The sequence below is a fragment of the Gorilla gorilla genome, chromosome 8 (genome assembly GCF_029281585.2).
Source record: "Gorilla gorilla gorilla isolate KB3781 chromosome 8, NHGRI_mGorGor1-v2.1_pri, whole genome shotgun sequence".
Lineage (NCBI taxonomy): Eukaryota > Metazoa > Chordata > Mammalia > Primates > Hominidae > Gorilla > Gorilla gorilla.
This window is the reverse complement of record NC_073232.2, coordinates 14394934-14421125: the sequence shown is the minus strand read 5'-3', so window position 1 is coordinate 14421125 and position 26192 is coordinate 14394934. Positions and strand designations below refer to the sequence as shown.

At 38.0% G+C, this 26192-nt stretch overlaps 1 protein-coding gene across 2 annotated transcripts in view; it reads right to left on the bottom strand.

The window, feature by feature from the left end:
- Nucleotides 1–3984: 3984 nt before the first annotated feature.
- NET1 (neuroepithelial cell transforming 1) overlaps nucleotides 3985–26192 on the bottom strand; it is a 45787-nt gene continuing 23579 nt past the window's right edge. The window contains exons 1-10 of one of the 2 annotated variants that reach the window (XM_004049011.5): nucleotides 15616–16117; nucleotides 10521–10628; nucleotides 9946–10113; nucleotides 9551–9613; nucleotides 9125–9221; nucleotides 8911–8987; nucleotides 7950–8207; nucleotides 7354–7524; nucleotides 6173–6359; nucleotides 3985–5855 (exon numbers count right to left, since the gene is read on the bottom strand). In XM_004049011.5, the coding sequence (XP_004049059.1) occupies nucleotides 5449–5855; nucleotides 6173–6359; nucleotides 7354–7524; nucleotides 7950–8207; nucleotides 8911–8987; nucleotides 9125–9221; nucleotides 9551–9613; nucleotides 9946–10113; nucleotides 10521–10628; nucleotides 15616–15708 (1629 nt within the window). In that variant the 5' untranslated portion in view covers nucleotides 15709–16117 and the 3' untranslated portion in view covers nucleotides 3985–5448. Of the gene's footprint in view, nucleotides 5856–6172; nucleotides 6360–7353; nucleotides 7525–7949; nucleotides 8208–8910; nucleotides 8988–9124; nucleotides 9222–9550; nucleotides 9614–9945; nucleotides 10114–10520; nucleotides 10629–15615; nucleotides 16118–26192 lie in introns of those variants that run through there. The other variant, XM_031015289.3, reaches the window with a different exon arrangement.

The following is a 26192-nucleotide window of genomic DNA, read 5'->3' as shown; positions in this document are numbered from 1 at the left end:
GCTTCCTCAGTGTCTTCTCATTGCCTCAGCTCACACGGAGTGTGGCAGCCACGTTTGTGTGGCAGAGAAAAAGGTGTTGGCAAAGGAAACAAATCATGGTAGAGAGATATAAGGAGGAGAGGAGAGGGAGGAAAGGGGCTGTATTAATGAAGGCAGAATCCAGATTAGCCTAATATGACTGCCAAGTTGTAATGGAGATAACAGCAAGTGTGAAATTCAGGCAAAAGGTCTGCATTTCTGTGAGACAGTAGATAGCAAATGCAGTATTTTGAAAAGCAAAGGCTGAGGGTTTGGGGGGAGTTAAGAGGCTGAGGAGCTGGAAGCATTATAGATAACTGGAATTCCATAAGTTTTTTTCTTCCTTTTCGTTTTTTAAAGCGGTGGTTTCTTCACGTGTCGCCCAGGCTTAGTGTAGTGCTAGTCACAGGCAGGGTCATGGCTCACTGCAGCCTCAAACTCCTGGGCTCAAGTGATCCTCCCATCTCAAGTCTCCCGAGTAGCTGGGGCTACATGTGCCACCACACTTTTTAACTTCTGCCTTTTTAGTAAAGAATCTCCAATATACACACAAATGTGTGTAAAGAGTATGGTGAATTTCCTGTGTGTCTGATCCAGCTTCAGTGATTCCCAACTTATGGCCAATCTTGTTTCATTTTTGTCCCAACCATTCTCCTGCCTCGTAATTTCAAAGAAAATCCCAATTGTCATTCAATTTTACCCATAAACATTTCAGTAAATGCCTCTATGACTCTAATCACAGTGCTATTGTTAAACACAAAAATCTAACGGTAACTACTTGACTTTAAACATACACTCAGTGCTGGATATTTTATTTAAAAAGTTTGATTTAGCTCTAAATGAGGGCGATGCATTGCAATTGTCTCTTAAGTCATAGATTCCCCTCCATCTCTCATTTTTCCGGTTTCTATTTCATTGAAGAAATTCTACTTGTCTTAGTTTCCTGGAGATCAGATTCACGTGTGACCTTGGCAGGCCTTAGCTGGGATGCGGGTCCCTCGGGAGGTAGTGGCTTGTGTGTTCTGTGCCTTTGATGATCCTTCAATGCATCAGGGCTATGAGATGGCGACACTCTACCATTCCTTCATTTATTAGCTGGGCTGCTGCTCCACAGACAATCTCCCCTTTGTTAGCTATTTGGTTGCTCTGATAGTCTGTAGATGAAATAGGAGGATAAATGCCTGATTCTTTTCCTTTATTTACAGTTTTCAAAGCCCTACATTGGTTCCCTGAGATACTCCAAAGGAAATCAAAGTTTTTATTTTGTGAAGAATCATTATGTAGCTATGGGCTTAAATGTGTCTGATGTTTCAATCCATGGTAGTTATTATCCTAATGAGCTCTAATTGTTTCAAGCACTTTTAAATTAATGCCCCACTCGTCATGAGACACCTGTGCGTCTCTGTACAGGACCGTGTCATTCCAGGCTTAGGAAAGGCACCTGCTTTCACTCAAGTCTGCATTCATCCGTCTCACAAGCAGCCCATCTTCTAAGAAAACAGGCACATTTCTTGACTGAACAGGTCTTAGAAGAGAGAAGTATTCTGAAGCTAAGGCTATGTGGTATCAGATTGAAAGTACAAAAGCATACTTGATACTTTTATATTATTCCAAAGAAACATATTCAGCACGGTCGAATGTGTCACAAGTGTGACTTAGCAGACCAGCGAGAAGTGTGAAAAGTTGATGTTTTTGACTCTTCTTTATATAACAAATGTGATGTCAGTGCACGGAGAACCCACAGGAACAAAGTGAATCCGTGTTCCCCGGCAGGTTCCCTGGAGTCCTGTCAGGACACACAAGAGGATCTCAACTTGGCATCCACTGGGTGGTCTGGGGAATATCCCTGAAGTTCCAAAGTCATGTGGATGTGGATGTACATACATTTTCCTGGGGAGAGGGCCCAGAGCTTTCATCAGAACCTCAAATATGCATGCTGTAAGCGTAAGTACCACTGGACTCGAATAACCGTCCCTCCGGGAGAAGTCTTTGGTCTTGCAGTTGGTCCTGGGGATTGCTGAGTGCAGACAAAATGAAAACTTCTCTGGGTCTAGGGAGATTTATTCTTGAGGACATTCCTCGCACCAGAATTAGATTCCGTGGACAAAGGGGTATTACTCTTTCATCAGTGTTCTCTCATGCCAATTTTAGAAAGCCCATTTGGGCCAGGCACAATGGCTCATGCCTGTAATCTCAGCACTTTGGGAGGCAGAGGTGGGCTTATCACCTAAGGTCAGGAGTTCAAGACCAGCCTGGCCAACATGGTGAAACCCTGTCTCTACTGAAAATACAAAATTACCCAGGCGTGGTGGCACGCGCCTGTAATTTCAGCTACTTGGGAGGCTGAGGCAGGAGCATCAGTTGAACCCAGGAGGCAGAGGTTGCAGTGAGCTGAGTTTGCGCCATTGCACTGCAGCCTGGTAAACAAAAGCAAAACTCCGTCTCAAAAAAAAAAAAAAAAAGCCCATCTGAAGGCTGAGATATCATCTACTTTGAACCCCTAGGACTCCTAAGTGTATACTTCTTAGCCAGTTTCAGCTCTAGCGACAGGCAGGAATTTCAAGTGAGGAATATGATGAAGACAAACTGTAACATTGCCACTTTAGGTCTTTCTGCCTCTGTCATCAACATTTACAGATGGGGGCCTTAACTAGGCATTTTCTGATGCTTGTAAAATTAATTACTAGCATTATAGCCATATATATTTGAAACAAATATCATGCTGTCTGCATACTGAGAAAAGCATTAAATACAAAGTAGACCCAGCTACCACAAAAGTCGCTGAATGCATCTGATGGGTCAGTTGTGTCCTAATAGATCCCAGGGTGATTTACCTGTGATCCACGGATGGCTAATAAGATGACCTGGTTTCCCTTACCACTGTGTGTACACACATCCTGAGATGGACCATGAAGTTTAAGAAGATTTTCAGGGCAGAGACTATTCTTTGCTGAAAATATGTAAGCACACCCACTGGAGAAAGGTAAAAAGGCAGGGAAATTAGACTCTCTTCAGCTCTGACTTGGAACAGGTTAAGGCAAAAACTAGGAATCTGGTGGATACATGTTGACTTATTATATATCAGTTACCCAAAGGGGGCTGATATATAATAGATGAGTGAATACTCAATGCTGATCCAAGGAATTCACAGCACTGGAATTGCTAGGAGGGATGCTTGTGAACAGAAACAATCAGCCCTCTACCCCGACATCCCACAATCTGGATTCAGTAACATGGTGTATATGGGGTTGCAGCGGGTATGTTAGGGGGTGAGGCCCAGTTACTTTTTTTTTAAAGCACCTCTAGTGATTGTGATATCCAAAGAAGTTTGAGAACTAATGTGCTAAATGACTGAATGCTCTCAAACACAGGTGCTATTTCTCAAGAACATTCATTTAATATATTTACTTAGATGCTGGGTCTTATTTTTACCTTTGAGGGAACCAAAAGAAGATACAGTTTTAAATAAAACATAATTCCATTAACAACACTTGAACTATTACTTGCTTCTTAAACTTCAGAAGCTGATCAAGGTAACTCTGGAATAACTATTCTATACAACACCTCTGGAAATGATTAGAAATCTTGCTTTCTGGTGTTGCAGATCACAATCCTTGGTGTAATATACACTTAGGAATGTGAATTTCCAAAGACAAGAACCTGAGGTACTTACATTAAAATCTGAAATTAATCAGGATCCTTTGCCACTACCCTTACTATCCTATCCAGAAAGTAACAGGTGTTCAGTTATTTTCAATACAATTGCTGTGTCTGATTACACCATGTTCTTAAAAGATTTCCTAACACAAGACTTATCTACCTTTCGCTGATTCATCAATGAATTTCAAAGGTTGAACTACAATTTTTACTAACTTTTATGAGGCTTACCACTACCTCCTTTGCCACACCAGCATATTTTGCCAAATGCCCCCAATATAGCCACCAGGCAAGAAACCTTTAGGGTGATTATGTGTGTGCTTTTTTTTTTTTAATAGTATCATTCATTTGTACAGAGAAATCATTTGGATGGATCTATTTACAGTCTTTTCTGATTATCATTTCCACTGGCCAAATATATTTCACAGAATAGTCAACACTGACTTGAATTGATCACCATTATAATCGGGCTTTTACTCCTCCTCCCCCTTCAAAGATGATGATCCCATTTTAACAGAAACATTTTGTAATAAAAGATTCACCAGTCTTTTTCCATCTTATGAATAAATCCACCAAAATTTATCTAATATGGTCAAATTTTTAACACATTTCATTGTTTCTTTTCAAACTCATTATTTGCAGGTATTGCAAACCAAGGCAAATAAGTCCACATCCCCTCGAGCCTTCTACAACTTACTACACGCCCTCAAGTTGAGCTTCTCCTATCTCCTTTCACACTTGTGAAATGTCTGGCACAACCAGACATTTTACTTGAAGACAAAACTACTCTCTTTTCCTCTCTTTTTCTTTTAACTCACTACCAATCACCTTCCCTCTTGCATTTCAGACAACACTAAAACTTTCAACAAAATCTTTGAAGTGGTTTTCTTTCAGTAGTCTAGAATACATCAAGCCATTTCATGGGTCTTTACCCTGAAATGCTATACTTTAAAAATGGCAGTTTTCTTAATTGGCTCAAAAACAGTATGGCTTGGTTTCACTTGGTAAAATTAATGTGATTTAAAAATATATATATATATATACACACACACACACATACACACACATTTTTAATCAGGAAGAAAAATACTTTAAAGACATGCCAATTTGAAAAGGCATCAAAGTAAAAAAATAAAAGCAAATGCTAAAAACTACTTTACAATAAAAAAATTAAATAATCGGCAGGTTAAATGAATGTAAAATGAGGAATGTACAGTGAAAAACAAACTAATATAAAGCATTCCAGTTGATAAAAACCTCCTCAGGCTTATGGTTTGTTTTCCAAGGAAATTATGTTTCAATGTAAAGTTTGAAATACTCCAGACATACATTCCATGTAGGTTTTGGGTGCCAATGTTAAAATTTCAAATTTTGCATGCAAGGCTTAGCAAAGACACACTGGCAGAATTCCAGCATTTGCAAAATTCTAAGTTTTGGTGAATATTGTAAATATTACAATTGGTATTAGAAAGCCATGATGAATCCAGAATCAAGAGAAAACCCATTTCATAAATATTTTGTTTGATTAAAAAATACCAGGCTTACCATGTTCTAAATAATTCAAAATATCTTTAAAAAAAAAAAGGACTGCAATTTAACAGTAATCTGTATATCTTTAGCTGCCATTAAAAAAAGAAAAAAGAACAACCAAAAACAATGAAAATGTTACAACTGGTATAAAGTAACCCTATGATGCTCCCGTTATGAGAAAACAAAACTGTACACATTTATAAACAAACAGTCTCTCCCATCAGTTAACACACAGAGCCTTCTCTACACCAAAGTCTCTTTCCGTTTGCCACCAGACAGGGCTTTGTCCCTCGCTCTTCGGATGCCGGGCTGTGTCTGGTGTGTCTTTAAGCTCTTGCTGTCCTCTGCCATCTGCATGCCAGAGCCACATCTGTAAGCGTTTTCATCAACTTCTACCTGAGTAACACTGGAAACTGTGGATGCCCTCCTCTGGGCTGTGAGTTTCCTCGCAGAGGGGTGGTTCCCCTCACACTCTTCGTGCAGCTCCGGCAGGCCCTGCAGCTCAGGCGGACTGCCTGCCGACTGGAAGGGGGCAATGGCCGCTCGAATACAGTTGAACCACTGCTGCTTGTGGAACACGTCATTGGCTTGCAGAGTGTGAGACTGACCTGGAGAGGGGTCATGGAAGCGAATTCTAAAGATATTTTTAGCTGAAAAAAAAATTGGAAAAAAAAAAAAAAGAAATCAGGCTAAAAAAAGGTTTATTCTAGACAAAGTGGTCATACAATCTTAACGTGACTGTCAATTTATGGCAATTTATTTATGTCAGTGTGAATACATTAAGCCTATGCATTATTTCTTAGATACACCTGCGGGTGTTCGAGCTGGGAAGGCCTGGACAACTCAATGGATGTAACAAGTATAGGACAATGGAGCCATTTCATCTCTAGAATTCTTAAAGGCAAAACTAAATTCACTTCAGTTCTGAGCTTCTATTTCTTTAAATTATTTAAGGCCTGCATTTTACCTTTCTCTGAGTTGCTGAAAGCTCCTCGAAAGGAGCCTCCCATTCTCACATCTCCATCCTGCAGGTCTTCGAGGACCAGCTCCTGGACTGGGATTGGCTGCCGGTAAACCTGGTAAGAGTGCCGTTCGTTCCGTGTGACGGGCCGAGTCAGAACCAAGATGTCTTGAAACAGGAAAATGTAAAGTTTCTGGAGAAATGGGAAACAAACTCTAAATATGAAACTTGTGTTTTTAAGTGACTGAAATATACTGCTAAAATAACTCGACATTATTAATTTCATCAGATTTATTTTTCGAAGATCTCTCTAAGTGACAAATCTAGTAATCCACAAAGATGGCAATTTCAAGGCTAAGCATGTTCTATTTGGAAAGTTTTTCCAATCTCAGAATAAATAAAACGTTTCTTATTGGTATGTAATATCAGATTAAGCAGCAGCTAAGTGAATGCTCTGCATCACAAAGACCTATTAGTAGTAACATGACTTGAAACACTAGTGTTGTATACCACAGTTTTCTAACACGAAGAAGGGATTAAAAAGCAAGCTGGTAAAATGTTAATGGTTCTATTTTGTCCCACACAAATTTATACCTTTATAAATTTTCCCCTCATGAGGGAAAAATCAGAGATGTCAGATTTCAAATTTTTTTAAACAAAACTCCAACTTATAAATTGGGCTTCTGAAAATGCATGATGAAACAAAAATACCATTCCATGACTGCACTTGGTTCTAGCAGGTACTTTTATAATTAGCATTTAAAAAATACATTTGCATTCATTCAGTCTGCTTCAGAAATTTGTTATGTAGTGCTTTGAAAAACCACTTTCATAAGCATAAGATAAACTCTTAGAAGTTTTTTTTGAAGGATGCTTTTTTATTAAGCATTATGGAACTAATACTGTATTTAGACAGGAACCCCTGGCCAAACAAGTTGATATATGCTTCGAAACTAAAAAATAAAGTATTACTGATTCTCCACTGAGACATTTAAGGTATCTTCTTTATTCTGTAGTCACAGAAACCAAATGTTGGCTTTATCAAGCTGGTAATATAAAATTAAAACTGGAAACCTTCTTTTACTATGTCATGACTTTCCCTTTACAAGCCTGCTTCACAACAAACGTGTAAAAGTTAAAGAGGCAGGAGGGAAGGCTGCTCTGCCATGGCAGCAAAAGTCACCTACATGTCCACTCTTGCTCCGCAGCTCCCCATGGCACAGCAGCACTTTGCTCGCTTCGATTCTGGGGTCCCTCTGCTTTTCATCCAGGTACTCCAGCTTGTCGATGTAATACTGGCACTCAGATTCACCTTTCTTCAAGTTGATATCAGAGAGGACTCCCTGTATTATCAATATCTGAAAATGATAAATAAAATTGACAGAGCAGCTTCAGTTTATTAACTCATTCTGCTTCCTGCAGAGCAAAAATGTCATATGGAATGGAAGAACTTTAAAGCTTGAAGGGACTCTAGAAATCAGTTAATTCTGCCAGTCTGTTCATTTTATAGATCAAGAAACAGTCCTAGCCAAATTGAGTGATTTGTTCAAAGGTGACAAGGTGAGATCAGATGAGAATCCTGTCCCTTAAGATACAAAATGTGCGAAGTCCAGCATACACAGCTCCTTACTGCTTAGTGCACAGCGTACTAACGCACTGGGTACTTAAAACAACAAAACAATTCACTATGCTGATGTGAATCAGCATCTTCAGAAGATAACGTTCTAAAGCAGCCTAATGTATAAACTTAAAAAACAAAACAATCACTTAAGGGACTACTTACAGCATCCTCCAGAAGCTGAACATCAGGGTGCTCTTTTGGAGTGTGTTTAAGAATTTCTTTTAACAGTAAAGGGTATTTGACTAGGCGACTTCGAGGGATATCTAGGAAACTCCAAAGATCTAGTTTTCGACTGAAGGGAGACTCGAGACATCGCTGGAGGAAGTCTTGGACTCTTGGATCCTGTTTCTTTTGATCAAGAAGAGCTTTGGCTGCCAGCTGGTTACTACAGTAACCTCTGTAGGCATTCAAGCGCGGTAACTGAAGAGTAATAAAAGAAAAGGTATGATGTGTTTCTGTTATGACCGAGTGCATTAACAAGCCTGCAAACATGAAACACAAAATGTACAGCTATTCTTGAGAGTTTTAACAAGCTGTGGACATTTTCTGGCAGATAATAATGGAAGCTGAATAGCATTTTAGCAATCATCAAAATGCTCTTCAAATTTTCATAATTTGGCTAAATCCAAGTGAAGATTCATGACTTCTACTCCCCTCCAACCTCAGACACTGGCAGTCTGTGCTCCCAGGACACTCGAGTGTCCTCCATTTGCCACCAGCCCTGAGACTGTTTATGTGCTTGGCTATTCCTTCACTAGGCTATAAAGGCAGAGACTGCCTTTCATCACTGACTCCCAGCGACTCCTCCTCAAACAGTGCCCAGCATCTGGCATGCGCTTAAACATACGTGACAGAATGCAACGGATAATCACACATGATGTGGGAATTCTATCCAAGCAGGAACGTATTTGTAACACAAATGAACCTATAGCATTAATGAAGGTGTTTTTTTTTTTTTTAAACAGACTGTAACTTCTTATGTCACTGTAAATTTGTTCAGTTTTAACGCCTTATGTGTTTGTAGAACAGAGTTGTGGGATCAAATCTGTCTCATATTCATCAGAAACTGCAACATGGCACATCTGTAAGAAACTGTATCTGGGGTCAACAACTCACTACATACCCAGCTCACGAGAATGTGACCAATCTGCTCCACTGTTCCATCAGGCTTGGTTGCTTCTCCTATTCTTGTCAACAAATCTGAAGTGATAAAAAAGCATAAACACCATTAACAGGTTTATTTAAAAAATAGGTCAGCACTACATTAGAAGTTTAGACTGAAAATTACATGCACTGCTGCTCTTTAGATTTAATGACAATTAAGTGGCACATCTAACCTTCATGCAGAGGTATGTAAGAGTCCAGATCACCAAATATATGTGTGAGTTCCTCTTCTGACATGATGGACAACTTTAACATGGGGTCATGGTAGGCCTGTCAGAGGGGAGAAATGTGTCACAGAGAGATCATGTGAGGAAAACATGAGGGATCTATACTTGGAAACAAAGAGAATTAATTACATAAAAGCTAGCGTGGATTCTGTTTGCTACACATAAAATAAATTAGTATGTATTAATCCCCAAATAAACTCTCTTACTAATACTTGTATTTGAGGATGTGTCTAGACCTCATCTAAAAAAAACGTATTCACCAGTAGATATTTTCTATTCTTCTACTTCTAAAGGTTAAGAAAACTATCCTTTAGATTTTGTGAAATGTAATTTTTAAAAACTAGGGCATCTGATAAAAAGTTATTTACTGACCTTTCTTGCAAGTTTGAGATCCTCAATTAAATCCTGTTCACCTCGGGACATTTCATATATTGCCTAAAAACATCCAGCAAACATCAGAGGTCATTCCTTCGAGAAAGGAAAATTATATACAACTGATAATTACATTATTTGATGTTTTGAACGGCATTTTAAAAAGTAACTCAGTCTGAAAATTGTAACTCAGAATGGAATCTCAAATAAAAGGTTGCCGTATGTTTGGTAATTTTACCCTATTAGAGTTGTTTAATTTGACCACCACCCATCATTAGGTTTTATTCACCATGTATTAGGAATTGTTGCTCAAACACAAAAATCCAAGTTAATTTTGCCATCGGCATCAATTTGCTGTTCTTTTGGGAAAACATGTACACTGAGTGCCAGCATACCTCCTGCCGTCTGATCTCCCTGGTGGTGAGAGACTCCTTCATGGTGATGTCCAGCATCTCTGACCACAGTGCACTGCTCCTTCTCTTGGCGGGTGTTGGGACTGTTGACCTGCTAGAAAACTTCTGGGCAGAGGCTGGGGATCTGTGGTCACCACGAAGGGTAAATGACTTAAAAAAGAAAAGGTGAACAAAAGAGAAAATAAGATTTGGAAGAAACAGAATTATTCCCATTTTCTTTTTTTTTTAAAGTGAAGAAAGACAAAGTTCTGAGAATTTCTCAATGCAGAAAACAATAATTTATCCAAGTTTCCACCTACCAATCTTAAATATTTATCAGCTAAAATTACATTTTTGGGAATAAAAACTAGCCAAGACTATGCATTGATATAAGATGCAAATTAATATAATGAGGCTACACATTGTTCTGGAACAATATTCCTTACTAGCATATTCCAAAAAGAAAACTATGTTTAAGTATAATAATGCAAACTTGTTTGTACAGCTCAAAGACAACTACAAATTCCAGGCTTCTATAAAGTCCGCTGACTACATTACTCTTCCTCCTCTCTTTTTACCTGTATTGTTTGACCAAAACGTCTGACAGCTCCATTTCTTACAGGAGAGATTAAATTTGCCAAGGACGTGACACGAGCCAGAGGTCGAACTCTTTTATTGCTTGGCTCCTATAAAAACAAACCAGATGACACTAAATATATGTCTAGGTGCAATGATTTCATACAAACTTGGAGAGAGTAAAGCCCTCTCACAAAACAATTTTTGTACATTATAAAATACAGAAACATGAAAATAAGAGTTGTTCTTCATTGTCAAAACAATAAGAACTCTATTGAGTAGCAGTAACTTTTCAAAAAATAAGTGTATAAGAAAGGCCAGTCAAATATTTCCAATAGGGGAAAAAATAAAAATTCAAACAAGGAAATTACATCCTAAAATCTAATGAACTTTTTAGTTTAATGCAGGGAATAACTTTTTTTTTTTTTTAAAAAAAAAAGCCTTATTGTTATGAAAATTTTCGAACATACATGAAAGTGGAGAATGGCATAATGGATCCCATGTGTCTATCCAGCGGCCTCCACAGTGTCTGGTATAACAATTTGTTTCATTTTTGTCCCTACTTAAATGTTTTAAAGCAAATCTCAGACATTGTATCATTTCATTCTTAACTACTTCCGTTAGAAAATACAACCTTTCAATCAACATGTCTGACACTGGAATGGGCTGAAAAATACTGAAGCCAAGGCAGGGAGGAGTTAAAAGAGCACCCAGGCTCTGAAATCTGACTGGGCACAAATCCCGGCTCTACCACTTGCTAGGGCACACCCTTGGCATCAGTTTTCTCATCTATAAAATGGGGCTAAAAGTAGCACTTCTCTTATGAAGTTGTTGTGAAGATTAAATGAATAATAGGGCTTGAAACAGTGCCTGGCACATACTAAGTTTGAGCTATTACTAACAGACTTTAGGAATACTTCCATTTACTACATAAACACTGGGATTCATAAATAAATTAGATCCTCTCTCTAACAGTAATTTATTAACTTAAAGGAAAGGTATATACAAATCGAGAAGAAATAGTTATGATTCTACATGTTATTGCTTTTAAATAATAATATAGCAAACACATCACTTAATTCAAGGATTTTGAAACTTTACAAAGATTGCATTATTCTAATTTTATCGCTAGAAAAATGGAGGCATACCAGTAGGTGACTCACACAGTTACTGAAATGAAGAATGCCAGATCATAAAACTAGCAGGTCTATTCTTTATGTCTATGGAGCATAACTATTTGTATTTTGTGCTTCTGACAGTTGTGGCATACTTGACAAAATAATTCTGAAGAGAATCCAGGAGGATATATAATTTAAAATTATATTAAAATTATCACTGAAAAATAAGACATCATTTAAAAATAACAGAAGAAGCAACTTTTTCTAAAAATTCTTTGACATGACTAAAGTAATATAAAAAGGAAGGGGTGTAGAAAATGAGTAAAAATAATGCCTTTAAACAACTGAAGACTATATTGACCATTTTTGGTTTGGGTAAAAAAAAATTTTTTTTAATTAATTATTTAAGAATAAACTGACAGGAAAAGTTAACATTATTTGGAAAGAAATGTAAATAATTTGAATATCCAAAGAAACAATTAGACTCATTAAAGCTCCTAAATGTATACATATGTATCAGAAAGGAATGTGAACTATTAAGAAAACTCGGTAGATAATGAAAGAGAATTTGGAAATCTGAAGGCTTTAAGAGGCAGAGTTGTAGATCAACCCCTCATACCAAATAATCAACTCCAAAGTAAAACTTTGAATATAAACGAACTGCAAAAGAAACCTTAACGATATGTAATAAGATGGCACACGCTGTGCTTCTGAGGACATGTGTGGATGCCTCCCCCACGTACATCTGTGCTGACTGACTGACACACGCGTGTGCAGGGGCCAGCACAGGCATTCTTTTCCATTTAGTAAAGACAGCACAAAGAGTCTCCTGTTGGACTGAAGATAGAATTACCTCACAGAGTAAGAAATGCCATTTCACTGGAACAAAGCAGTTGTCAGAAAGTTCTGTTCCGCTTTTTGGGAACAGAGGTTAACTCCTCTTCCTTGTTTCATGCATAACAAATTTGACTTCCCAGAAAATATAATATTTAATTTCAACTTAAAAGGTCTTTGGAAAGGTGCTTTTCCCAGTGAATACGAAAGGAAAATTTCGTTAGCAGGAAATAAATTTTTGATATCTATTTTATCACATAAAATCAAATTAATGATAAAAATTTATTATCTTTATAGGACCAGTTACTGTACAACTACTAACTTCCTGGTAACTCAAAATTATGTGATATTTTAAAACTACAGAATTTAGATTTAGATAAGTGAATGTAAATATATCTAAAGCATACTTCTGAAACGAACACGGGTTTTGTTGATGTGGTCTCTTTAGGGTGGCAGCATATTATGCCAAGTGGTATTTGGTGGTTAAATATGTTCCACAGTCCTTTAAAAATCCAACTATAATCTCACTTCTCCACAAAGGAAATGCTGCTTTTCAGAGTTTATCAAATCTAGGATGTCTTGGGAAGTATGATGCTTACTCAGGAAATACAGGTTGGGAGAGGGAGAGAAAGAAGGAGGGCACTTTGCACTTTTTCACATGCTTTTGGGGACTGAATGGTGGATAACTTTCCTGCCTCACTCAAAGGACATACATGAAGAATGTTTGGCAAATACAAAACAAACTTTTAGTATATATATTTTAAAAGTATGAACAATTTTAATGACTAAAATAACGAAAAGTGTGATTATGAAATGTAAAGGTATAATGCTGCTACTAATTTCAGGATACATATACTATTTGAAAACAGACTCATACATGAAACTTCTGTGGAAAAGTGACATGGTTTAGGCATTCACAGGCCACCTAAAAGATTGGGACAAAAATTTGTGTCTTTCGGAATACACGTTAGAAATTGGCCCACGTGAGCCGAAACCAAAAGCAGTTTTCTTTAGAGGTCCACATGAACTATCTTAATAATCTTGATTTGACTATTAAGAACCTAAATATTTACAGTCACAAAACAGATTCCTAATACAATATTTAGATAGGCCAGACACAGCATTTGGAGGTGATGAAGGGTGAGTGGAATAGGTGCTTTCTATCTCACCACCACCAAATGGAAGGCACCCATAGTTCCACTGCTAGGATTGTTTTTTTACTTTGGAGTCCTGGAAACATGTTATGGCAAATTCAAGAAGCTTAAAGAACAGATACGAGTACTGGAACCATACTATCCTCAAAAAAAAAAAAAAAAAAAAAAAAAAAAAAAATCCAAAAATCCATGGGAATAAACAAAAAATGCCAACAAGCTTTACATGCTCAATGAATTTTCTGCTGCAGGGAACCTTTCACCAGGGCTAAAGTTCACTTGGAGGGAAAAAAAGTCCAACACTCTCTAACATAAGTTTATGTTGTTAATTTAGGTTAATTTTTAATCAGACTAGGTTAGCTAGGCAGTCACATGCATTATTATAGGCAATCTGCCCACAGATCAGGGTATTAATTAATGTTAGTAATCCACTTGTAGTTAGATTTTATGCCTTAAAAATTTCTCGACATCTATAAACAGAAAATTGTTGAGAATAAGTTAAAGTATTTTTCAGGTTATGCCTTACACCTAACTGCAACGACATGGAAAAATCCTGTTGAGAAGTCAGCATTCTGTAGAAAGGCTTTTTCTTCTAATGATGCCAGTTAGAGAACACATTTTAGGAGGGTCTCTTCTATAACCAATCATATCAAGACACTGAATAAAAAAAATAGTATGCACCTGGGTCTATTCCTTTGGGTTATAATAGTTAAATAATCTTCTCTCCTACTTAGCAAAAACTTTAAAATCAAAAGAAAATAAAAGTTATTTTTAAAAAGATAAAAACGAGTTATGATCACATGGGATGAATTCCTTTTCTAGAAATACTCAAATTATTTAGAGCTGTGTCACTAGATCTAAAACCCTGACAACATTCCTAGTGCTTGTAACTTAGAAATAAAGGTAAGGCAGAAACACAGCCCATGCTGATACTAAACAAAGGCCAGTTTCTATGGGCCCAACAGATGATAAGCTGCAGGATTCACACTAGTGACTGTGGATGACTGCTCTACTCAAAGGAAATGCTTATACATTTTGAGAAAACCGACACATAGGCAAAGACCAAAAACCAAGAACAAAAACCAAAGCCAAACCACACCAAATAAAAGTGTACTTCCTGAAGACGGCAGCTATTTTAACTACCAAAAGGTGTGTGTATGTGTACACATGACAAGCAACTTTGCTGGGGTATTCAGTAAGCTTTACATATTTAAAATGCACAATTAGATAAGTTTTGACGTGTGTACAGAGACCGAAACCACTACCACAGTCAAGAGATACACAGTTAACTGAATGCAGGAACACTATTCCTAGCATACAAGTGACAATGTAGTATATATTAAAGTATATAGTATAAACAGAATATCACACAATGTTAAATCAAGATTACGTAAAATGGCATAAAGTAATTTGATTTATATTGATAAATGTTCATAAAGACTAAAAAAAGACTTCAGACAAAGCAAGGAGGGTAAAAATAATGAGTCACTGGTTTAAATATTCTAACATGCCTCTTTCCTTCTGAAGAAAAAAGTGGAATACAATGAACTCATCAGATGGAAGAAAAATGCACACCAGGTCAGACTAAACTTTAGTTGCAATTTGTTCACTAGCATTGATTTACAAGAACGGGATTCTTTTCCTCTTGCTCCATTAAGGTAGTTTCTTAGACTGGATGATATAAATTCAAGTTAAAAAAACAATTATATTAAGCATCAGAAATGTGACAAACGTAACCCGAGTAACATATACATTTAAAATCTTTTCCTTTTGTATAAAAGCTGTGTACACTCAAGCTATGCTATGTATAAACTATTTAAACTTAGACCACAGTCCCTAAACACATTTCAAGCTTGCACATAAATCAGGAACATACATTGTAATAATAAGATCAAAAGTTTAAAATTATACTGTTAATACCTTGTTAAAAATCTTAAAAGCTCCGTGGAGTTAGAAAACATTCCTTTTGCCTAACGTTTCTCTTAAAGTCTTACCTCTTGTTCTCTGAAGGACTGGTTATTGACATCTAGGACTCGTATGGTCCTTTTAATAGGTAGGAGACCTCCAGTCTCATCATGTGCCACCATGCTTCCCAAGCACTCCCGCAAACCTTTCCAATCAATCCACACCGAGTCAGCGCTGTTGCGACGCTACGCAGAGGCACACGGGCTTTTCTTCCCAGAGCTCGGCCACCCTCGGCAGCCACGTGCCCATGCCTCTGGCCGCGGTGGAGCAGAGGCTTCTGAGAGCCGCAGGCAGCAAGCACGGACCCCAGGGCTCGGGGGCGGGGCCACAGCCAACCGGGCCCTGGGGGCGGAGTCCACCACCACGTGACTTCAGTTAACTGAGAGCTGGGCACACCTAGGCCTCTCAGCTTTCGCCCAGGAGGAGAGTGAAGCTGGGTTCAAGTAGGACAGAAACTTCTCTTCCTGATTTAAAATGCATTCCCGAAGTAAAACAAATTGTTACGTTATCTACTCTGGTGCTTAGTCACAGACAGGCAGACTTTTCCCATAAAACCCTATTGCATAGGAATAAGTTCAGTATGGACAACTTGACAACTCAAATAAGGAAATAGAAATTCTTCTTCGATAGGGCTGAATCAACGTATATAATGAAGAAAAGCCTAATTTTCCAGGAAACCTGCCTTTATTTTACAGAAGTGCAAGCATATTCACAATTATAAAATAGATTATCTAAGTCTTTAAATAGTTCCCACTTTTTCTTAAGACTAGCAGGGTAAATACAACAGGTGCACTTCTGTTACCTCTCTTCCAGAAGAAAATCTCCCATGAGGTTACGGGTAAACTGGGCTACTTCAGATTTCAAAATTCAGTATTTCTTAGAGGTAGATATTTTTTCTGGATCTTTTTAAAAACTTGATTATCTGTGTACTAGATATTTTATAACAAAGGTGATTTCTGTTCTCTATATTGTATACATAGTATGTAATTGTGTATATATTATATATAAGTGTATATAATATAACAGGGTCCTTCTCTAAACTGAATTAACTGATCTTGATATAGCTCGAACAGGGTCAAAAGACTGCTTAAAAAGTCTTGCGTTTTACAGGTGAAGAAATGAGGCTAACAGAGGTGAAGTGACAATAATGACAGTGACCAGTGACAGTCTCCAAATTTCTAGCCTAAGTCTTTTCCTCTATGGAACAACACTACTTTTGTTGGCTTGGCAGGCCTGCTGTGAAGCAGATTTCCTTTTAAACACAAAATTCGTTATTCTATTTGGAATGGTAAAATTTTACACTATAAACTACTATAATATGATGGTAGTACGTTGGAAAAATATTTCTATTCTGAGGATTTATAGAATCAGAGAAATCTATTATATAAAAGTCACTATTCTAGATACTTGGGTAATAAAAAATAGGCTTCATATCTGCCACAGAGACCACTGTGTAAAGGCAGGCCACATGAAGAGACAACAGAAGATAGCTTTTGCAAATTCAAAACCAAGGTGTGTAGCTAATAAGTGCTACAGGAAGGAGTTCTGGAAGAGAAACCACTTCAGGTAGTTTTCTAAGCTAAGACACGGCTGGGAACAATGCCAGGAAGAGGTTTAAGATGGTATGTCTGTGCGGCCTTGAATGTAATATTTTTCATAGATTTGAACAAGAGAAAGTTTCAAGGAGGACAAGGGAGTGAGCCCACACTGTGAGGTCACGGGCTGTGCGTAAAGATGGAACAGATGGATGTACTCAATAGGTGAGAGAGATAATGAGAGCTATGTTGTAATAAGATATATGTGACTGGTGTTTAAGATGGTTGAAAGATGACTGAAAACATCATGCAAAAATCACAGTCGGGCAACAAGAACTTTGCCTAAAGTAGGACCAGTAGGGAAGAAGGAAAAGGATATAAGCAAGAAGTCACAGACGCCTACAATTCTTTAAATAGGAGGGGTAACTGTTAGTGCAAATCAAGAAGTAAGAAGGAACAAGCTTTGAAAGAAAATTCTAAGTTACATTTTAGATATACTGAGTGTGAGGCGGTGGAAGAACATGCAAATGAAAATATTCTGCTGGTAGTTGGAAATGTTGGACAAAAACCTGAAAAAGAGGCTGGAGGCTAGATTTAGACTGGAGAGTCAGATACAGAGATAAAAATCGAAGCTATGGGAGTTAATGAGATGCCTGGGAGAGAACATTTGGACAAAAAGAACACGGTCCAAGGATCTAACTTTGGAGGAAAGCCAAGGGAAGGAGAATTCTGCAAAAGGAATAGTTAGAAGGAAAGAAACAAAGCAAAAGCCAAGGGAAGAAAAAAAATGTTAATTACAGCAAAGAGGTTAAGGAGGGTATGAAAAAAGCCACGGATTTAGTGATTACAAGTTTAATGAGGATCTCAAGTGTGGTATTTCAGTGGAGTAAAGACAGAGGCAAATTACAGGGGTTGAAGAGTGAATACAGAAGAATAGTCGGTGCAGACTATTTATAAAGACAAATATCTATAAAAAGTAATTGCCTAAGGTTTGCAGGAGAGTTGCCACTTCTTGCAGGAAGGACCACCACTGCCCTTCTGTAGCTATGTGTGTTTTATACACGAGATGTGGTAATAATTCATCTTTCTGCTTTGAGTTTATTTTTTAAAGTAATGGAGATTGGCTCTGTTTCATCATCTACTCTATTGTCCAGTCTGTCCTGGGCAGTATGTGTGATGTGGTTGGCCTTAAGAGTGGATGACTGTAGAAGATATTTCCATATAGCATGAAAGTAGAAGCACCTGAGCAATTGTGGACTCCTAATTTTACTCTTAATTTTAAGAACAGTGATCTACCTACATTCTCAGAACTAGTATGAACAGCCTAGGCTAGACCCCAGCAGTCGGGTTCAGTTAGCTTCATCAGTTAAATATGGCGTAAGTAAGGCCAATACTTTACGGCCACATAGTTTCTAAGGGAATAAAGGATTACGTGCAGTGGGAGTTAGGAAAGCAGCAGCTGGGAGTTCTCCTGGGATTCTTACCCGATGTCTTTCTTGAAACTGTTTTTCCACTTAGTTCCAACAGAAATGAGCCAAGATAATGAGAAGGGGTATCTTTCATTCTCTCCTTCAGCTGGGGACCCAAGAGGTAAAGGTAGAAGTCTTTATATGTAAAAACAGAAATAGAAAACAAATAGGGTATACTGATGACAGCCATGTTCACAAAAGCCCCAGCTCACCAACACTAAAATCTTAGTTTCATTTTGAATGTGCAGGTTTGGGGTCTAAATGTAGACAGCATCTAAAAAAGGAATGATGAACATGCGGAAGTTCAACTGGACTCAAGAATCTTGAGTCTTGTCACAATGCTGCATAAAACCAGAGGACTAAACAGGCCCTCTGAGATCATTCACCCATCCTCTTCAGTTTTCGCATAAGGAAACTTAATGGGTGGTGGTGAAAAATAGAAGAAAAATTTAAGGTCTTACTTTGTGCTAGAGTTCTATATGTTATCTTATTTAATCAACTCTATGAAGTACTTATTATCTCAATTACTTTGTGCTAGAGCTTTATACATGTTATCTTAATCAACTCTATGAAGTACTTATTATCTCAATTTTAGAGATGGAGGAAACTAGGACTGACCAAGTTTAAGAAACTTGTCCAAAGGTACCTTGTTAATCAGTGGCTTAACAGACCTGATGACTCTGGTCTGCTCAGCTGTTGTGACACTGTCCAGATTAAGATAACCCATGTAAAACCTTTAGCACATGTTCTGAGACACACTAGGTGCTCAGTATATGTTAGCTGACCTAAGTTAACAGTAGACCTAAGTTTAAAACCAAAGTCTCCTGAGTCCCAGGCTAGTAGTATTCACTAAATTGCCAATACTTTTATAGAGGAGGAAACCATAAAAACGGTTGAGAGATTAGCTGCCTTATAGCCTTTTTATAACAAGACATGGGGTAGGTAAAAAGATAATAAAATAGTTCCAGTTGTGTAAGTTTAGAAGAATTTTCTTTCTTTCTTTTTTTTTTTTTTTAAACACAGGGTCTTGCTCTGTTGTCTAGGCTGGAGTGCCATGGCACAATCTCAGCTCACTGCAACCTCTGCCTCCTGGGTTCAAGTGATTCTCATGCCTCAGCCTCCCGAGTGTGCCATCATGCCTGGCTAATTTTTGTAATGTTAGTAGAGAAGGGGTTTCACCATGTTGGCCAGGCTGGTCTCGAATTCCTGGTCTCAAGTGATCCGCCTGCCTCGGCCTCCCAAAGTGCTGGAATTACAGGTATAAGCCACCCTGCCTGGCCAACAGCAACTATTTGTATAACTTTCTACAAACGGCGTAACTGAGGCACAAATTGGTTAGCGTCTTTTCTTTCTATAGAACATCTAGAATTTATAAACGTAACTGAGTTATGTAAAGGTAAAGAGAAAGATAATGTTTCTCTTATGTATAGAAAAGGAGTGTTAGGTTACTTGTTCTCCCCCTTTCAAGTGAAAAACTGCTTGGAATTTAGAAATAAATTAGAGCTTAGGAATAATCATTACTTTTTTTGGTCTAGGCATTATTATCTACTTTTACCTGGAACAATAACAAGCAATTGGAAATTAGACTAGGGAAGCCATACTACAGGCAAAGAGAAAACAAAATCTAAGCTCTCTGCTGCCCTCTACACGAGATATTGTGAAATGCAATTGTCAACCTGTTTTTCAACTTTGTAATTATATTTGTAAGGACATTACATAGATGACTACATAAACAATCTCTTAATTTGTGGAAAAATACGACCAGTAAAATCTGTATTTTCAGTCTTTGTACAGCCTTCATGTCTTATATTACTAAATTAAACATATATTTTAAAATGATACAAGTATATGAAAAAGATTCCACAATTCACAAGAAATATTTTAAGAACTTTTTCTAAATATAAGAAAACTACATTCCATTTTAAAACTCTAGAATTCAAGATTACAAGCATATACTCTGTATCTCACTAAAAATAGGTTAGTTAAAAATAAAATTTGAAATCTTACTAAAAAGGAAGTATTAATTGAAAAGTGGAACTTTTGAAAAACCATAGTTCCAAAATATCTAGTAATAACTTAAAAACAAAAAGAGTTACATTTGAACTGGATAAGTATGAAAGAAATTAGTAATGAAGTTATATGTGATTTGAGTCTCCAAGTTTAGTACTAAGAATTTGGTTTGGGGAAAAAACATCAGTTTAGACCAATTAAGTATCTTTAGACACACTTTAAACAAAATAGTCTCATAGGCTAATAAGTTTGGTATTGTCAAAACAGTGGCTCTTTGGTGCGATTACAACACAAATAGCCAATCAAATGGGGTATCAGCACTGTTAGTGGTGACTTTTTATCTCAGGTAACGAATAACTTTCAGTATAACGTAAGACCACTTATTCTTCTGTAACAAGCTGTTGAATGGGATTCCTCCCATTTTTCCCTGAACTTCAGCTTAAGGCCCCAAACTAAAGACAAAAGGATATTGTGTCTTGTGCCCAGCCTCCTGTTTTCTCAGCCCAATTTGACATTGCCATAGCAACTGGCTCCCCACAGGAGTGACCCCACAGTCCCTTGCCTCAGCTGCACTGTGTATCTCTTGCCTTCCACCCTGGGCTTCTTGGATGCTGCTGTGTGGCACATGTGCACGTGTAGCCACGGGTGTGTGGGATGGACACCCGAAAGGCCACTTGTTGACTAACGGAGCACAGAAGCTGCAGGATAAAAGCTCCCCTCTTCAGTCCGTTGAGAGGAGAAGTCTGTGGTGTGTTTTACACAGCTCTTCAGAGGGTTCCAGAGAGATCTACCCCACTGCCCACAGTAGTGACAGCTTAATTAGACACTGCACGGGCCTCCTCTCTTTCACTTCTCCAGCTTGTTCCCTGGGATCATACCTCAAGAAAGACGCCTGTCAATGAGTCCTCGTTTTAGGCTCTGATTTCTGGAGGGAGAACCCAGGCTAAAATATGGACACTGAGATTGGTCCTAGAGATCAGAAACACAGGATGGGACTCTGAAACAGACTCACTCACTAGTAAAATGGTGATAAGGACTACAGGTATGAATAGGGATGAGACACAGAGTAGTGAGGCAATGCCTTACATAGTAGTGGTGGCAAATGAACAAGAGAGGGGCAGTGGTAATTGTAATGATTGTAGTGTTTACTGGCTTTGGTTAATTGCTTTAAAAGATTGGAAAAAGCAGCTGACAGAACTTTCATAATGTTCTCAGCACCATGGTGGGAATAGCTAAGTGGGAGTCCCTGAAATTTCACCCCTTACACCTGGGCCAAGATGGTAAGTCAGAAGCAGTATTGCACACCAGGAGAAAATGCAGAGATCAGCCATCACAGTTACGGACTGCACAAGTGATAGTCTCCACTAGATCCTCATTCTGTTTATCTGAGTGCCTCTTACAATAATGAGGTGGACTGTGGTAAATGACAGTGGACCACTGTAAACTTAAGTGGTAGTTCCAACCTCAACTGTTGTGCAAGATGTAGAGTCTACTGGAGCAGACCAACAAATTATCTAGCATTTGTTACATGGTTATGGTTGTGGTTACTGATCTGGCCTATGTGTTCTTTTCAATCCTCATTAGTAAGAAGGGTCAAAAGTAGTTTGCTTTTAGGTGGGAAGGACAGCAGCCTGTGATTGCTCACGTCCTGAAGCCGTTCACTTTGTTTTCTGTCACAAAGTCAGCAAGGACCGGGTATTTCACAGAACATCATACAGGCCCACTGTATTAATAACATTATACCAAAAAGACCTGGTGAATAGGAAGTGGAAAGTATTTTGGATATCCCAGTAAATCAAACGCATGCCACAAAAATTCAGAGGTTGCCATGTTGGAAAAGTTTTAATAGATCCAACGGCCTGAGGCTTTCTGGGATCTCCTCTCTACAGGAAAGGACAGGTGTTGCACCTTGCATCTTCTAGGCACAGTGCTAGCAGGACTCTTCATCTTTTGGAGGGAGTATCTGTTATATTTGAGAATGTTGCTGTGATAGTTTTGAGTAGGTCCCAGAGCAACAGAGGTCTCTGTAGCAGGTCCTCCAGGCTGTGGTGCAAACTGCCCTGCTGTTCAGGCCATATGACCTGGTATATCACATCAAGGTTGGGTATTTATGGTAGACAAAGATGCTGTGTGATGCTCTGGCAAGGCCAGGAAGAGAACTGCAATGCAGAGCCTTAGGGCTCCAGAGCAAAGCTCTGCTTTCCACAGCAGAAAATGACTCCGGTTTGAAAAGCAGCCCCAGGTGTGGGGCAGACCTAGTTAGAGTGAGGCCCTGGCTACGGGACATCATTTAACTGTGCGATCAGAGGTGCCCAAAACAAACAGGGTCACATCAACTGAGTCAGAAGGTTGGGAGGTACAGCAGCAATCTGTTATACAAAGGAAATGGTCCATTTGTGATTGGCTTAAGGAAGACCAAAGGGCATCAGTATATAACATGAACAGATGGCCCAGACTGCCATGTAACCTAGTACATTACACTGGTACTTCTCTTTCAACTCTTCATCTAGGGGTGGAGTAGGTCTCTAAAACCACTAAGAGAAAAATTTGGCCCTCATTCACACATGAATTAGCTTCATATGTTGGTATGAGCAGAAAATGGACCACTATTGCACTGCATCCCATTCAGGGGTAATCCTAAAGAGAGCGGCAAAGGAGAACACTCCAGTGTCAGTAATGCACTTGGTTGTTCACTCTGTGTGAAGGGAGAAATGGCATGACATACAGATATACACAGGCTCCTGAGCAGTGGCAAATGGGTTGGCTGATTGGTCAGGAGCTTGGAAGGAACCAAGATTGAAAAGGTAGAAATCAATTTTGGAGAAGAGGCATATGGATGGGCCTATGAGAATGGCCACAAAGTGGAAGGACCCTTGTCTCTCATGTTAATGCTTACTGAAGACTCTAAGGTGCTAGTGATTTACGCTGTGGATTCCAGTGCTGGTGCAATAGACCCATGAGCACAGGAGCCATGACGGCAGGCATGAAGGTTCAGTGTGCTCCAGCAGCAGGGGCGCTCTTTTACCAAGGCTGGTTTAGTCACTGCCACTGGTGAATGCCTAACCTGCCAGCAGCTGAGAAATGGTGTTGGTCTATAGTTTTCTTTTCTTGTAGTGTTGACTTTAGTTATCAGGATAATACTGATCTCTTAGAATGGCTTAGAAAGTATTCCATTTTCTTTGATTTTCTGAAAGAGTATGAGAAGGATTAATGTTAATTCTTTTCTAAATGTTTGGTAGAATTTACCAGTAAAGCCATCTTATTCAGAGCTTTTCTTTGTTGAGAGGTTTTTGATTACAGAGTCAATCTTTTTACTAGTTATAGGTTTAGTCAGATTTTCTCTCCATGATTCAGGCTTGGTAGATTGTGTGTTTCTAGGAATTTGTCCATTTCATCTAGATTATCCATTTGTTGGCATACAATTATTCACAGTACTTTTATTAATATTACCCTTTTTATTTCCATACAATATGGTAGTAATAGCCCCACTTTCATTCTCATTTTACTAATTTGAGTCTTCTCTCTTTTTTTCTTAGTCTACCTAAAGGTTTGTTAATTTTGTTAATCTTTCCAAAGAACCAAATTTTGGTTTTACTCTATTGTTTTTTGATTCTATATTTTATTTATCTCCACCGTTCTTAATGAATTTCCTTCCATTTGCCAGCTTTGGGTTAAGACTGCTTTTCTTTTTATTACCTCCTTAAGGAATAAAGTTGGGATACTGATTTGAGATATTTCTTACTTTCTAATGTAAAGTGTTTACACCTGTAAGTTTCTCTCTCAGCAATGCTTTTGTTGCATTCCATAAGTTTTAGCATGTTGTGTTTTCATTTCCATTTGAAGGTATTTTCTAATTTCCTTTGTGATTTGTTTTGACTCATTGATTGTTTAATAATGTGTTGTTTAATTTCCACATACTTATAAATTTTTTAGATTTCCTTTTGTTACTGTTTTTTAGTTTCACTCTGTGTGTTAAAAAAAAATGGTCTGTATGATTTCAGTCTTTATAAATGTATTAAGACGTGTTTTGCAGCCTGACATACCGTCTATCCTGGAATGTTCTACATGCACTTGAGAAAAATGTATAATCTACTGTTGTTGGGTGAAGGGATCTGTATGTCTGTTAGGTCCATTTGGTCTGAGTGCTGTTTAAGTCTTCTACTTCCTTATTGATTTCCTGTCAGGTTATCTATCCCAATAGTTGGTTAAAAAAAAAATACTAGGGAAAATACAGAGTTGAAAAGGGTACTCGGGTATGAATATTATCATAAACCGATAGAAAAGTATCAATTTGGCAAACATTTTGGAAGGCAAATAGACAATATTAACAAAACTAAAACTTGCAACCCACTTCTAAACATCTATAATAGAGACACAAACATGGTCCCTCCTTGGGCACAAGAAGGTAAAGTACAGCACTGTTTTTAATATGAAAAAAATTAGAAATATACAAAAATAGCCATTCTTAAAAGACTGGTTAAATAGATTATGGTACTTTAACACACTATGGAATACAATACAGCAACCAAGAAGAATTAGGGAGCCTGCTTTATATGTACCAATAAAACATAAATTAAAAAAAGCAAGCTATAGCATATATACAGGATAATCATATATCTGTAGTCATTACACATATACTGTATGAAAATAGATAAATAAAAAGAAAACAACCTGGACAAACATCAAATAATAACTGGATACTTCAGAGGCTGAAGGCAGTAAAAGAGGTCTTTAAAAAAACGGTTTCAATTTTTTGCCAGAACAATGTATTCATGTATTAAAAAGGAGACATAAGTATTTAAATACATTGCAGTCTAGGAATGATTAAGCTTAAAGATAAGTAGCTCTGTATTGCTCAATGGCTTCTCAGAGCACTAATCAGCAATAATTGTTTTGTATTTAACTTTTATATTTTTGGCCAAGAACACCATTTTCTTATATCAACACCTGAACCAGCAGTTGGCTTTCTTTTTTGGACCTCTGTCACAGCAAAACAATGTTTTATTATCTTATAAGGCAACCAGTAGAAATCATAGCTAAATCAAAGTGCAGGTGGAGGGCAACAGTAAGCTAGGTAAGTCACTAGGTTTCACATGCCAGCTAGCTTCACACTATTCAAATCTGTGCTTTGCAACATGATCAAATTACCTGTCATGGTTCTAAGAGGTTGTTTCTCAAAAGTGGTATTTGGAATGTTAAATCAGAAACTGCCAAGACATTATTATAATTATAAACAATCACAATGCTTTTAAAATTATTTATCATTTATATGTTATTTATTAGGACTAAAACACTTATTATTATGTTTAATCTAAAAATGGCAGAGTATACCAATACTCAAAATATAACCCCCAGGCTGGGCGCAGTGGCTCGCACCTGTTATCTCAGCACTTTGGGAGGCTGAGGCAGGTGGATCACGTGAGGTCAGGAGTTCGATACCACTCTGACCACCAGAGTGAAACCCTGTCTACTAAAAACACAAAATTAACCCGGCTACTTGGGAGACTGAGGCAGGAAAATCACTTGAACCTGGGAGGCAGAGGCTGCAGTGAGCAGTGAACCGAGATTGAGCCATTGCACTCCAGCCTGGGC